The 15222-nt window shown below is 38.0% G+C and overlaps 1 protein-coding gene and 1 pseudogene across 2 annotated transcripts in view; both read right to left on the reverse strand.

Annotated features, from left to right (window-relative positions):
- Positions 1-15222, reverse strand: part of STK3 (serine/threonine kinase 3) — a 317965-nt gene that overhangs the window by 214299 nt on the left and 88444 nt on the right. The window contains exons 5-6 of the mRNA XM_082858352.1: positions 6582-6746; positions 5896-6063 (exon numbers count right to left, since the gene is read on the reverse strand). Coding sequence (XP_082714478.1) covers positions 5896-6063; positions 6582-6746 — 333 coding nt within the window. The remainder of the gene's footprint in view (positions 1-5895; positions 6064-6581; positions 6747-15222) is intronic.
- On the reverse strand, positions 1535-3839 carry LOC309974387 (cell division cycle-associated protein 3-like; annotated as a pseudogene). The gene is made up of 2 exons: positions 3777-3839; positions 1535-2120 (listed from the first exon to the last, which is right to left on the reverse strand). The product of its transcript is annotated as a cell division cycle-associated protein 3-like (transcript).

Consider the following 15222-nt stretch of genomic DNA (forward strand, 5'->3'; position numbering starts at 1 on the left):
ATGGACAAAGGATTAATCTCCAAAATATATAAACAGCTCATGCAGCTCAATATTAAAAAAAACAAACAACCCAATCCAAAACTGGGCAGAAGACCTAAATAGACATTTCTCCAAAGAAGACATACAGATGGCCAAGAAGCACATGAAAAGCTGCTCAACATTACTAATTATTAGAGAAATGCAAATCAAAACTACAATGAGGTAGCACCTCACACCAGTTAGAATGGGCATCATCAGAAAATCTACAAACAACAAATGCTGGAGAGGGTGTGGAGAAAAGGGAACCCTCTTGCACTGTTGGTGGGAATGAAAATTGATACAACCACGATGGAGAACAGTATGGAGGTTCCTTAAAAAAGTAAAAATAGAAGTACCATATGACCCAGCAATTCCACTACTGGGCATATACCCAGAGAAAACCATAATTCAAAAAGACACATGCACCCCAATGTTCACTGCAGCACTATTTACAACAGCCAGGTCATGGAAGCAACCTAAATGCCCATCGATAGATGAATGGATAAAGAAGATGTGGTACATATATACAATGGAATATTACTCAGCCATAAAAAGGAATGAAATTGGGTCATTTGTAGAGACATGGATGAATCTAGAGACTGTCATACAGAGTGAAGTAAGTCAGAAAGAGAAAAACAAATATCGTATATTAACGCATATATGTGGAACCTAGAAAAATGGTACAGATGAACCAGTTTGCAGGGCAGAAATTGAGACACAGATGTAGAGAACAAACGTATGGACACCAAGTGGGGAAAGCAGTGGGGGGTGGGGGTGGTGGTGAGATGAACTGGGCAATTGGGATTGACATGTATACACTGATGTGTATAAAATGGATGACTAATAAGAACCTGCTGTATATAAAAAAAATTCAATGTAATAATATAATTATTTTTTAAGTATGAAATGTAAATCATCTTTCAATCATTAATAAATCAATTTAAATTGTCTCCTGTGAATGCTCCCACACATATACAGAGAAATACTGCCTTTGTCAGTATCCCACATTAAAATCTTAAATAGATGGAGTCTAGCGTAACTCTTTTTCTTTTTTTAAATCACTTCCTACAATATACAGAAACACATAAGACACAAAGAAAGCTAAGGAAGCTCTCAGTCCCAGAGTTGGTAGTATAGGGGGAGTTGAAGAAAATAAGCCTTTCCAGTCTCCCAGGGAAAGAAGGGGTGAGAGGACACAGAACGTCACTAGGCCCCTGGTGGTGAGTCCGGTGCTGGGCCCATGCACAGCCTAGTTCTCTACCAAAGCGAAGTGCCGATTTTCCTTGCCATGGCCCTGGCCTTGCTCCCATGCTCGTCCTCCATTTTTCAGAAGTCGTGCAGTTCCCAGAACGGTCCCTTGCTTTAGTTGCCTAACATTTTCACTCAGGGGAGAAGGCCTCTTACCCTGTCGTGGTGTCAGAGTCCCAGGGGAGTTGTCACCCTACAGGATGGTGAGAGAAGATCTCCCTAGCACTTTGCTGTTTGGTTTCTGTCTGCTGCGCTTAGAACCTGAAGATCAAGGAGTGTCGGGGTCTCTCAAGGGCTTGTCCAAGCGCTGGCTGGCTGTAGGGGTCTCTGAGGGATGTCCTGTTTCCTCCTTGGAAAACATCTTCTTGGAAGGGAGTCTCAGTCTGATCCTCAAGGGAAAACTGGGTGCCCAGAGGCAAGTCCAGTTGAGAAGATGAAGGTGTCTCTAGGGGCAGAATAGGTTCTGAGGGAAGACTTAATCTGGGGTCTTCAGTCTCAAATACGTCACTCAGCTGTTTCACCAGTGGGCTTGGGGGCTTTCCGCTGGTCTTCACAGGTGTCCGTGCAATGCCAAGGGTAGGAGAACGGGGATCTGAGTCCTGGGCCTGCTTAGGACCCTCCAGCTGCTCCGCTGCTGGCAGGTTTGGCTGTGGGGAGCTCGCTACCTGGATGGGAGTGCACAGGACACCAGCACTGGGTGAACGGGGGTCTGGAACTCGAGCTAGAAGCTTGCTGTGCAGCGGGCTGCACTGGAATGATTGGGACGCTCTTGGCTGAGCCCACCTCAACCAGGAGAAATAGGACGGGGCAGGGCTCAGCCCAGGCAAGGAGGGGATGCCGGGCCCCAATTCCACCTTTGGGTACAAAGCAGCTCAATCCTCCTAGTATACTTCTTTATCTAAGCAATACTTAATGGAAATATGTCTCCAACACTACAATTCATATTCACATAATTAGTATGTCAGTGAGAAAATGATGATTGCTTCCTCAGTAGTTACCAAACTAAGCATGTTTACAGAGGACTTGGCAACACCAACGGCAAGGTCTGAATATAAATTAACAGTGGGAATTTGTCTTCCCTGTGAAACCCACGGGGTGACCTCAGCAGACTCAACCAAGAGAAGCTGAGATCTGTTTATTCTGTTTTCCTTGCTTATTCATCTCTTTAAGAATAATAACTCTGACTAGACAGAAATATGTTGAAACTGTCACCGTAATAAACCTTAATCCTCAATTTTGGGGCTGGAATGCCTTGTACTCCCATATGTATTAGAACCACAGGGCAGAACAACTCTAACTTTCAAATAGAGTGAAAAACCACATGTCCTGGAAGTAATACTGAAATTCTCCAATGATCCAATTTGCCCACTCCTGTGGATCCTTGGCTATTTCTGATCTGAAAGTATAGTTAGTAGAATCAAGGTATCACTTAAAATAATCAGGCAGAAAAATACAGGGAACAGATAGGGAGGAAGAGAGGCAGTATGAAAAGAAAGAAAAGTAAAAGTATGAAAGGGAGGGCTTCCCTGGTGGCGCAGTGGTTGAGAGTCCGCCTGCCGATGCAGGGGACACGGGTTCGTGCCCCGGTCCGGGAAGATCCCACATGCCACGGAGCGGCTGGGCCCGTGAGCCATGGCCACTGAGCCTGCGCGTCTGGAGCCTGTGCTCCGCAGCGGGAGAGGCCACAACAGTGAGAGGCCCGCGTACCGCAAAAAAAAAAAAAAAAAAAGAAAAAAAAGGTTAAAATGGTATATTTTATGTTATGCGTATTTTACCACACAAAAAAAAAAACTGGTTGAAGAAAGACAAGGAGATACGTCCTGAAATTAGTCATTACTGATCTTAAACGATATACAATTTGAAAAAAGAGAACAGATTATAGAGGATATAGTGGGTTGAAAAGCAGCCCCCAAAAGATATGTCTACATCGTAATCCCCAGAACCTTTGAATGGGACCTCATTTGAAATTTAAAAAAATCTTTGCAGGAAGAGATCATCCTGGATTATTGGAGTGGGCCCTAAATCCAGTGACGAGTGTCCTTTTGAGAGGAAGGCAGAGGGAAATTTGAGACAGACAGAGGAGGAAAATACAGACACATAGAGGAGAAGGTTAATGTGAAGATGCAGGCAGAGACTGAAGTGATGCAGCTACAATCCAAGGAATGCCAAGGATTTCTGGCAGCCAGCCACCAAAAGCTGGAAGAGGCCAAAAATGGAGTCTCCTTTAGAGCCTCTGGAAGGAGTGCTGCCTTGTCAACACCTTCATTTCAAATTTCTGGCCTCCAGAATTGTAAGAGAATAAACTTCTATTGTTTTAAGCCACCAAATTTGCGGTAATTTGTTATGACAACCCTAGGAAATTACCATAGGGGGTAAAAAGATAAAATGAAAAGTAAGAAAGTAGACTTCATGAGCACGGAACATGTCATTCAAGCCAAAATTTAACTATGTAAAGCGGGAGAAAAAGGGGATCCTGGGCTTCACCCGTAAGTCGTGATTTCTAGCCATACGATGTCAGAGGGAGAAGTGCTGAAGCCCCCCATCAGATCAGGGCAGGAGTAAGGCTGGCGCATGCTCCTGGCCAGTGTCTCTAGGATATGGCTTAGCACCCCGACAGGGACACCGAGACATCAGACCACAAAGAAAGGCTGCACCCTGCTATATTAAGCTTTACAAGAGAAGTCGTCATCCAAGATATTCCCATCAAGACATTTTAATTCTGTGAATTAACACATCCATATCCCTTTGTCCACTCCCAGACAAAATGAAGATACCTGTCCTCTGCCCCCCATGTTAAATGCTTGTGAGTGATCTTCCAATAGGCAGTGGCATGCACACACACTAAGATGGGCCAGGTGTCCACCCAGTCACATACAGCAGGAACTGGGAGATGGAAGATGTGTAAGTATGCCGTGTATGGGTATTACTTAACTGGCACCCCTAACCAAGCCAAGTCTTCCAGAATTTCTCAAGTTGATTTTACTATTAATTGGGCAGGAAGGAGGCCCTGGATTCTTTTTTATTTTTTTTAATTAAAAAAATGGTTGACTCAGTTTTCAATTCTTAGACATGGATATATATTTTCTTTTGTATGTCTTTTTTTTTTTTTAAGAAATCATGTTGGATTAGGAGTATACTTGGTTGTAAAAGAGTAGTGTCATGTAATTTGCGATGAGGGAAGCTACTCTGAGTGTGTTTTACTTTTTAAATCCTTTACTACCTGCTAGAGAGACTACCACATGGTCAAACTTAGTATGTGGAACTATTTGGCTGGAAGAAAATGAGATTTATACTGGAGGAAGCAGAACAGTAATAATCTGAGTCCTGGGCTGTCCTCAGGCTGTCTTGGATAGTTTAGCTAACCTCACTAACTCAAACTCAAACACATCTAGTTTGAGGATCACCCTAAAAACATTCTAACTAAAAGTACAAAAGATATTTACTAATTAGAAAAGAAATGAGAATTTGTGTTGTTGATTTTATGCCGACCTTGTTATATTTCATTTTAGTATTTTCAAACAAACAATTCATGCTATTTTTATGTTTCACTTTAGCAAGAGGAATTTGTATGTACAAGGAAGATGATATATACTCTATTATATACAATTATATTCCTCAAAGAATTATCTTTAAGTAGCAGGCAGATTTTTAAAGATTTCAGTATAGTACACCATTACCTACACTTGAAATTCAATCCACAATAGCACTGTAATATCAGATATAATTCTAATTTATTCTTCTTCAAATATTCTAAAATGTTGCATTCTTTTTCCTCCCATCTGTTTACTTCACACATTTCTCCAATCACCCTGAAACCATCTTCTCTTCTCTTCTTCACACACACACATACTCTCTCTCTCTCCCCCACCTCTTTTCTCCCTTCATTCCTATATCCTTTCTTCTTGAATTGAATACAGCCACTAGAGGGCAATAAGTTTACAAAGATAAATGTACTTATCTATAATGAATTGAGATTCACATACTAATAAATTTTAAAACTATCATCATCACAAACCATAAAGCATTGGCAATTAGACTTGAATATGCAAGGTATGCATTTAAAACTCTAAAATTTATCCTAGAAAAGGAGTTCATAGAAGCATATAATAATGTTCAAAAAAGGAATTCCATTTTCTCACTAAGCACTAAAAAAATATGCTTAATTCACCTACACATAGCAATATTAGAAATCAGGATTTTTTTTTTTTAACATTAGCCAGACCAGAGAAGGAAAAACGGAGAACCAAAAACACAAAAAGGTACAATATGCAGGGTGGGTAGAAAAGAAGCGATTTCTTCCAAGCCTCCCACTACTACATTCAGAATACGATGAACTGAATAATGTAGTGGGGTTTACCAACCCTTTCTTCTATTAAAATTATGGGGAAATTTAACAGGTATACTTTTGGGGGAGAAAAACAGCGACCGTAGAGAGAAATACAGAGTTCACTTCTTTTCCCCCAAATAAGGTTACGAGGCAGGAAATAAGTTAACAAACAGTCACTAACCCTGACAGATAATATTACTATTTTTTGCACAGAACCCAAATTCAAATGAACTTTTTTACTCTATATTTATTTACACTGACATTACAAAACGTCAACACTTTTAACACTGACATTTTCTTACCCTCATTGGATGTATATCAGCATAAGGAGGTTTTCCTTCCGCCATTTCTATAGAAGTAATGCCAAGGGACCAGATGTCAGCCACACAGTTATAGCCTATTTCTTGAATTACCTCAGGAGCCATCCAAAATGGAGTTCCTATCACAGTATTGCGTTTTGCCATTGTATCCTGCAAAAGCATTACACAGACATAAATATTACTACAAAAACACTAAGGAAATGTATTTGCCAACATATTCTTTAAACTACATATCTGAAAGCCTCAAATACTACAGGTTATATCTGAAACTATTTTCCTAAAATTTCAACTAGTTGTGACATGACATACTTAGAAACTTTGAATTCTGAAAAAACCAAGAGTCCACAAGTAACTTATCTCCACTACCTTCATTAAAGACAGTCATTAAAGATAGTACTATAACAATAAAAGCTACAGAAATGAACAAATGTAGCTTTCCTTTCTGAATATTTAAGCATTTTGATGACAATATATATTTTCATATTCATTCAATGTCTCTTAAATTGTAAATAAAAGTAATAAATAATATGTAAATAACGGCTCCTTCTCCCTGATAATAATGGAGTTACGCATTTCTTTCCATAACCCCCAAAATATATTATCAAAGTTTAGTCATACTCAAACCTGGACATATAAACCAAAAGTGTTTCCAAAAGTATTACACTTACTGTTAACTGACCAGCAACTCCAAAATCCGCCAATTTTGCATGTCCTTCTGTATTGAGGAGAATATTTCCAGCTTTTATATCTCTGTGTATTTTTCTCATAAAGTGTAAATATTCTAGTCCTTTCAAAGTAGATTTAAGAATAGTTGCAATTTCATCTTCTGTTAACTGGAAAGAAATATTTTAAAAACTCAATTGAAATGCCATGTTAGATAAAGACTTACAAGAGAGCACTGTTAACAAGCACTTCTTTCTAAAGACCATTAGCCTCTAGGAAAAGGCTAAAAGGTAAAGTACTGAGAACTTCTGATGAAAGAAAATGTCATCATTCAATTTCTCCTTTCTTTAAAATTATCAATGTCATTCCTAACATATAACATATCTCAAGAAACAACATGACCCTAAGAAATCACTATTCCCTATATCACCTAACACTGAGGTGGCAATATTGCAGCTATCTGTCCTGAAAAAGTAAATTCAGACACCCTTCCCTGTGGTGCCTCCAATTACTGATGAAAATGGAAACCAACAGTGTTACATAAAAGAGAGGAAATGAGAAAGGGTGGATTGCCAAGAGTCTCCTGCATGCAGTGTTCACACCAATACCACTCCTCCTCCTTCCAGCCAGCTCACTCCTAATCCACCCAGGTCCTAGATTTCTGACCCTAATAATGAGAACTCAAAAATGGAAATGTCAGAGAAAGACTAGGAAAATGGGAACACGAGCAAAGGCTGTCAGGGGAAGGAAAAGGGAGGAGGGAGGAGAAAAGAAGGCCAAGGAGGAGAGAGGAGGGAAAAAAGATTCTTAGTAGTTGTCCCAGTAGAGGCAGTGCTATCTGTACCAGGCATTGTGCTAAGAGTTTTGCATGCATTATCTCATTTATCCTTATAACAACCCTATAAGGTAAATACTATTATTATCACCATTTGACAAATGAAGTTATTACACATGTTCAGTAACTTCCTTCTGGTCACACACAAGTAAGACTGAACCAAGATGTGAGTCCCCTTTAATCATAATCTATGTTTTTAACCACCGTGCCTCTCTTGACAAACCTTATTCAAGTGCAACCTGTGAAAGTCCCTATTTTTATCAAAAATATCCTCTTAGTTTTTAAATACATCAAGTAATATCAATAGCTCAGGATAATAAAACCTACTTCACACTATAAGCATAACCACTATAAGCATAACCCAAAGAAATAAGTTGAGAGAAAGGAAAGAATCTCAATTTATACAGAGATAGAGGACATTGCTCTATATGAGAGAGAGAAAGGGGAAAAAAAAAAGAAACTCAGAAAGAATTCAAATGCCCCCCACACAGTGGGATAACAGGAAGATACAGTAAAAATTGAAAATATAAAAATATGAAGACTATGTAAAATGTGAAAATAACTACTGGAAGAAGCTTGCTTCCACCACCACCAATCCCGCAGTGGTTCATGTCAAGAAATAACTTGGGTGAACAACTGGATATTCACATGTAAAAAAAACTGAAGTTGGACTCCTACCTCACACCATATACAAAAATTTACTCAAAATGGATCAACAACCTAAATATGAGTTAAAACCACAAAAGTCTTAGAAGAAAACATAAGGGTAAAACTCCACGACCTTGGGTTGGGCAATGTATCATTACATACAGCATCAAAAGCACGAGCAACAAGAGAAAAATACAGATAAAACTGAACTTTATCAAAATTAAAAACTTTTGTGCATTAAAGGCCATTATGAAGAAAGTGAAAAGACAACCCACAGAATGGGAGAAAGTATTTGCAAAGCATGTATCTGACAAGAGTCTGGAATCCAGAATATATAAAGAACTCTTCTAACTCAACCAAGAAAAGGCAAACAATCCCAATGGCAAAAGACTTGAATAGACATTTCTCCAAAGAAGATATACAAATGGTCACACATAAAAAGACAGATGTTCAACATCATCATCATTGGTCATTAGGGAATGCAAATCAAAGCCACAATAAGGTACCACTTTACACCCACTAGGATGGCTATAATAAAATTTAAAAAAATAGAAAGTAACAAGTGCTGGCAAGAATGTGAAAAAATTGACATTCTCATGCATTTCTGGTGCAACCGTTGTGGAAAACAATATTTAAGTTCCTTGGAAAGTTTTTTTAAGAAAGTTAACCACAGAATTACCATATGACCCAGCAATCCCATTCCTAGGTAAATACTCAAAAGAATTGAAAATTGGTACTCAAACAAATACGTACATGAATGTTCATAGTACTACTCACAATGGCCAAAATGTTGAAACAACCCAAATATCTATGAATAGATGAATAGATAAACAAATTATGGTATACACATACAATGGAATGGAATATTATTCAGTCATGAAAAGGAATAAAGTATGGACATGTGGATGGACCTCAAAAACATTAAGCTGGGCACAAAAGAGCACATATTGTATGATTCCATTTATATGAAATATTTAGAATAGGTAAATCCATAGAGAAAGAAAGCAAACTGGTACTTGCCAGGAGCTAAGGGAAGAGGGGGAATGGGGAGAAACTGCTTAATGAATAGCGGTTGATGAAAATATTTTGGAACTAGACAGAGGTGGTAATTACACAACATTGTGAATGCACTAATGCCAAGGAATTTTTCACTTTAAAATGGTAAATCTGTTATATGAATTTCACCTCAATTAAAAAAAAAAAAACCCTTATCATGTTAAAATTTCTAAGCAAATTGCCAGGTGGTTTACCTTTAAATACAACACCAATATATATTGTCATAAAGTATTGTACAGATCATGCAAAGCTTTGCAGGTCATGGGTAAAGAGTCTGGATTAATTGAAAATTCTAATACTTCCAGGAACTGATTCTCCACCTCAGACCAGATGGTCTGACTTCATGGTCCACAGACAGCAAGCGGTATGTTCTGAAGCTGCACGATCCAATACAGTAGCTCCCCAGCATTTGAAACATAGCTAACCCAAATTGAGATATGCTATAAATGTAAAATATACACCAAAGTTCAAGGCCTAGTACCAAAAGAGAATGTAAGGTATCTCATTAATAACTTACATACTGCTTACACTTTTACATGATATGTATATATTAATTATATTATTTTATTTAAAATCTGTTAATGTTTAATATAAGCTATTGATATTAATAAAATATTAGATGTTATAACATTAATATTACATATTAATATATTTAATACATTATTAAAATTAACTTCACCTATTACTTTTTTTTTAAATGTGGATGCTAGAAAGTTTAGAATTACATATGTGGCTCGTGTTATGTTTGTACTGAACAGCAGTGCACTAAGAAAAGGGTCCACAAGAGCAGAGATCTTTGGTTCACCAAGGTATCCACAATGCTTGGAACCATGCCCGGCATACAGTTAGCACTCAATAAATAATTAATGAATGGGTACAGACTTGTAGTTACTAAAAGAAAAGAGAAATTCACAACTGATGTTCCCAGTTTTTTTAATTAGTGGTTTGCAGCCACGGTGGGGGAGTGGAGGCAGGAGTGCTGCTGAGGGCCACCACACCACACCACTGCAGAGGTATGCAAGGTGGTGCTGCTGCCATATGGGCCTGGGTTCTCTCCCCTCTCCCTATTCCACATTCCTGGATAAAGATTAAAGAGCTCGGGGTGTTACAAAAGCAGTACCAGTCCAAAAAACTGTGTCGTGTTTAGTTACTTCAATGCTGACCTTTTCAGTTACCTAGACCTCAATTTTTATCCTCTTAGCATTTCACTATTTCCAACCAATAAGTAACTAATCCTTCATTAACTCCTTGATTTGTTGTCTCTGCTCCTGTACCCTATATTTCAGAGCTGCATTAGAGAAAGTTCAGAATTAAATTGACTTACTATACTTCAAGGTCTCAGGATCTACCTGATGTCATTGCTGTAAAGCACTGAATGCTAGAAGACTTCAAAAGTTCATTCCAACTCTATGATTTTATAACAAATTAACAAAAGATCTTCATAGTCGGGCTTCCCTGGTGGTGCAGTGGTTGAGAGTCCGCCTGCCGATGCAGGGGGACACGGGTTCGTGCCCCGGTCCGGGAGGATCCCACATGCCGCAGAGCGGCTGGGCCCGTGGGCCACGGCCGCTGAGCCTGCGCTCCGCAACGGGAGAGGCCACAGCAGTGAGAGTCCCGCGTACCGCAAAAAAAAAAAAAAAAAAAAAAAAAGATCTTCATAGTCTTTTCTTAACAAAAGACTATAATAAATAATAAATTCACACTAATTTGGACAGCCATTTTTATTCTTTCAACAAGTATCTACTTCACTGGCTCTCTCGTGTAAATCCTGTTAAAGGTGCTGGGTATACAGTGGTGAAGAAACTAACTGTCCTAGTTTTTACAAAGCTTACAAGAATACCTAAGGCCACAGCCTGTATTTGGTCCTGAATTATTAAAGGTAGAGAGGACTGATCTGAAGCAAACGTGTAAAGTTTCTAAAGCCTCTCTCCCATTATGCTTTTCTCCTCCTACTTCAGGGGGTCATTTCATATCTTCCCCTAATCAAAAAACATGATGCAATATCCAACCATTCATACCAGTACATGGATAAGTCTTAATTTAAAATTATTTGTGTACAGTAATATTTTAACAATCCATCTGAATATTAAGGCTCAAATGTACCTGCACTTTAAGCCTTTTAACTTCAACTACAAAATGAAAGGTTTCTATCCCTCAATAAAATCATTTTAAACAATAATAAACAAGTAAACAAGTATTTTCTAGAACACAGAAATATAATGTTGACTTAAATTTTTATATTACTTTAAAGTTATAGAGTATTTTATGTGCATTTCACACAATTAAATAAACAAACACTTTATCGTCCCTTTCTATAGATGAGGAAACAAATTCAGAGAAATTGAGTGGTCTGTCAAACACAACTACTTAAGGGGCAAGCCCACGTGTCTTCTGACTCTATAGTAGTGGGATAGTCTATACTCTATAGACTATCACATCACTGCCAGATGTCACAAACATGAATATATGAACTAGTCTCAATATAATAGGGAGTTGCAAGGCTTGTTCCAAAGGTGACATTCAAAATATGTATCTGACAAAGAGTAAAAGCAATGTGTAATCAGAACAGTCATGAGCCATAAAGCCAACCAGTCAGAACAGCTACGGTGGTTAACAACAGTAAGAACAGATACCAGCCAGAAACAAGCAGTAAAACTGAACAGCAGCCCTGTGTATCAGGCAGAATGCCTACTGCATCTTAGCATTCAAATCTAAATTATTTTAAATGGTGTGCCGGCCAAACAAAACAAGTATACCTGTAAATGAACTCAGCAAGTAAGCAGACTCACCTAGCCTGAAAAGTGACCTTAACTGAAGACATCAGAGGTAGCTTTCTGAGTATTTTATTGAAAACAGATGCTTAACCCCACCAAAAAGAACACATAGATGAATTATTTAAACATTTTAAAAACAGTTAAATAAAAGTAAACAAAAATCAAAGTAAGTATCAAATCAGTAGGCAAGAAGAGTTTCTAATCAATAAAAGCAAAGAATTATGAGAATTTATTAGCTTTGTCTACATAAAAACTATAAGCTTAGAAAACAGAAAAATATTCACAGCAAATACAGTAAGATACTTAGTATACAGAATTACTTAGAACATAAAGAGCTCAATAAAATAAAATCTCAATAAATAAATAGGCAAGGAAATGAATATGCAATTCACAAAACTTGTAATAGGGCTAGTTAACATACATGAAAAATATTAAACTGCACTAATTATCAAAGAAAAGCAAATCAAAATAACGAAGTATCAATTGTAAAATTATCCCATACGGGTCACAATGTTGCTGAGAATAACATGTGTGGCACGTATAAGAGTATAAGCCATGTGTAACAGTGATCTAAGAAAGTATATTTTCCAAAAAGCCCTAGAAAACATTCATTCTCTGAAAAAACATTTATTAAGCACCTGCTCTATGTTGAATTTAAAACATCTCTAACTTTTAACCTCATGGAGTTCCAACCTAGCATGAAAGACAGATTTATAAACTACTATAAAAAGCACTTTCAAAGTGAAATGGAACCAGAGTAGAGAGTGATTAATTAGGGAAGGAAAGAGGAACTGGCATTAAAATTAGGCTTTGAATAAGAAAAGTAGTTCCCTGTCCAGAGAAAGGAAAGACCATCAGTAGAGTAACTCAAATAATTAACTGAAGAATAGAAATATGATAGCTATGAAGTGGCACTCAGATATCAAGTGAGGCCCATTTTCCTTCCTTCCACTAAGATGAGAAAAATGGTAAAAAGTGATGGGTCAAACACACACATGAATGGATGCTCACCATCACTAATCATTAGAGAAATGCAAATCAAAACTACAATGAGGTATCACCTCACACCAGTCAGAATGGCCATCATCAAAAAATCTACAAACAATAAATGCTGGAGAGGGTGTGGAGAAAAGGGAACACTCTTGCACTGCTGGTGGGAATGTAAACTGATACAGCCACTATGGAGAACAGTATGGAGATTCCTTTAAAAACTAAAAATAGAACTACCATACAACCCAGCAATCCCAGTACTGGGCATATACCATGAGAAAACTGTAATTCAAAGAGAGTCATGTACCACAGTGCTCATTGCAGCTCTATTTACAATAGCCACATGGAACCAACCTAAGTGTCCATCGACAGGTGAATGGATAAAGAAGATGTGGCACATATATACAATGGAATATTACTCAGCCACAAAAAGAAACAAAATTGAGTTATTTGTAGTGAGGTGGATGGACCTAGAGTCTGTCATACAGAGTGAAGTAAGTCAGAAAGAGAAAAACAAATACCATATGCTAACACATATATTTGGAAGCTAAAAAATATATATATGGTTCTGAAGAACCTAGGGGCAGGACAGGAATAAAAACGCAGACAGAGAGAATGGACTTGAGGACATGGGGAGGGGGAAGGGTAAGCTGGGACGAAATAAGAGAGTGGCATGGACATATATACACTACCAAATGTAAAACAGATAGCTAGTGGGAAGCAGCCTCATAGCACAGGGAGATCAGCTCGGTGCTTTGTGTCCACCTGGAGGGTGGGAGGGAGATGCAAGAGGGAGGGGATATGGGGATATATGTATGTGTATAGCTGATTCACTTTGTTATACAGCAGAAACTAACACAGCATTGTAAAGCAATTACACTCCAATAAAGATGTTAAAAAAAAAAAGACTATAGGAACAAAAAGCAGATCAGCAGTGGCCAGAGATTAAGTGTGGAGAGAGGGGTGACTATAAACACACAGCAGGACTGGGTGTTGGGGGGTGTAGGGCTGTCTGTTCTATATCTTGATTTTGGTGGTACTCACAAGACTTTATACACTTGTCAAAAGTCTTAGAACTGTACACCCCAAAATGTGAAGTTTTCTGTACATAAATTTAAAAAGAAAGTGCACTGAATCTTATTAAATTGGCTTCAATAAGAAATGGAGTTTGGAGAAAGAAAAAAAAAAAGTGATGGGCCAAATTTCAGCCTTGTAAGTGTCAAAATGCAGGTAAATCTTAGCAAATTTGGAGCAAAAAATGTTTACTTGGTCTCTTTTAAATATCAATGGTAGCAAATGAACTTTGGAAAAGAACAATATCTATACCAACATTTAAACCATTCTACACGTATTTTGTGTCACTAATGGAGACTAGGAAAGGAAGGAGTGCAGGCCTTCCTAGATGTAGGCCTTGATCTAGATGTTTATTTCGTATCCTTTGGACACATACGGACTATTTGGAGTGGAGGGGTAAAGGAGTTAGTTGACAGTCATTTTCCTAAACAGAGTTTTGTTTTCAAACAATCTTTAAATGTTTTTAACAAATTTCATTTGCATACAAACACAACCAGTTACCAAATAGATTTCTTTTTGGCAACAGAGAGAAGTACTTCTTCCCATTACTATAAAAATTTTAAGTAGTATCTTTATTTCTATAACTATGACTTTTCATCAGATAGATTTCAAACTCATGAGTTTTACATTGAAAATATTTAGGGAGAAAAGAAAAACACAAAAGAGAGGATCTGCTTTATACAGAAAGAGGTAACACAAGATTTTAGTTCTAAGATGGAAAATGCTTAGATCCATTCTCAAACCACAGCTAACACTTCTTTTACTAGTATCTGTCAAGAATCCATTCCATGGGCTTCCCTGGTGGCGCAGTGGTTGAGAGTCTGCCAGCCGACGCAGGGGACATGGGTTTGTGCCCCGGTCCGGGAAGATCCCACATGCTGCGGAGCAGCTGGGCCCGTGAGCCATGGCCGCTGAGCCTGCGCGTCCAGAGCCTGTGCTCCGCAACGGGAGAGGCCACAACGGTGAGAGGCCCGCGTACCGCAAAAAAAAAGAATCTATTCCAATGAAAAACTTCATCAACAGAGTACTTCATTTGTGGATTTTATTAGGTTATCATCAATACAATACAGATTTAATTTTATTTGTCACTGTACAAATGCAGCAATGTCATTTTAAAATCATTTGAATCGTATTTTAGAGCCTAGTTTAAAAAAAACAAAAGAAAAAGGAGGACGGGAGAGTGATACTACACCATGAATGAAATATTCAGTAATCAGAGATGGAAATAAGACTTTATAGCTGAGCTAATACATTAAAAGACGGAAGTCT

Source organism: Leucopleurus acutus (genome assembly GCF_964270905.1).
Source record: "Leucopleurus acutus genome assembly, chromosome: 17".
Taxonomy (NCBI): Eukaryota; Metazoa; Chordata; class Mammalia; order Artiodactyla; family Delphinidae; genus Leucopleurus; species Leucopleurus acutus.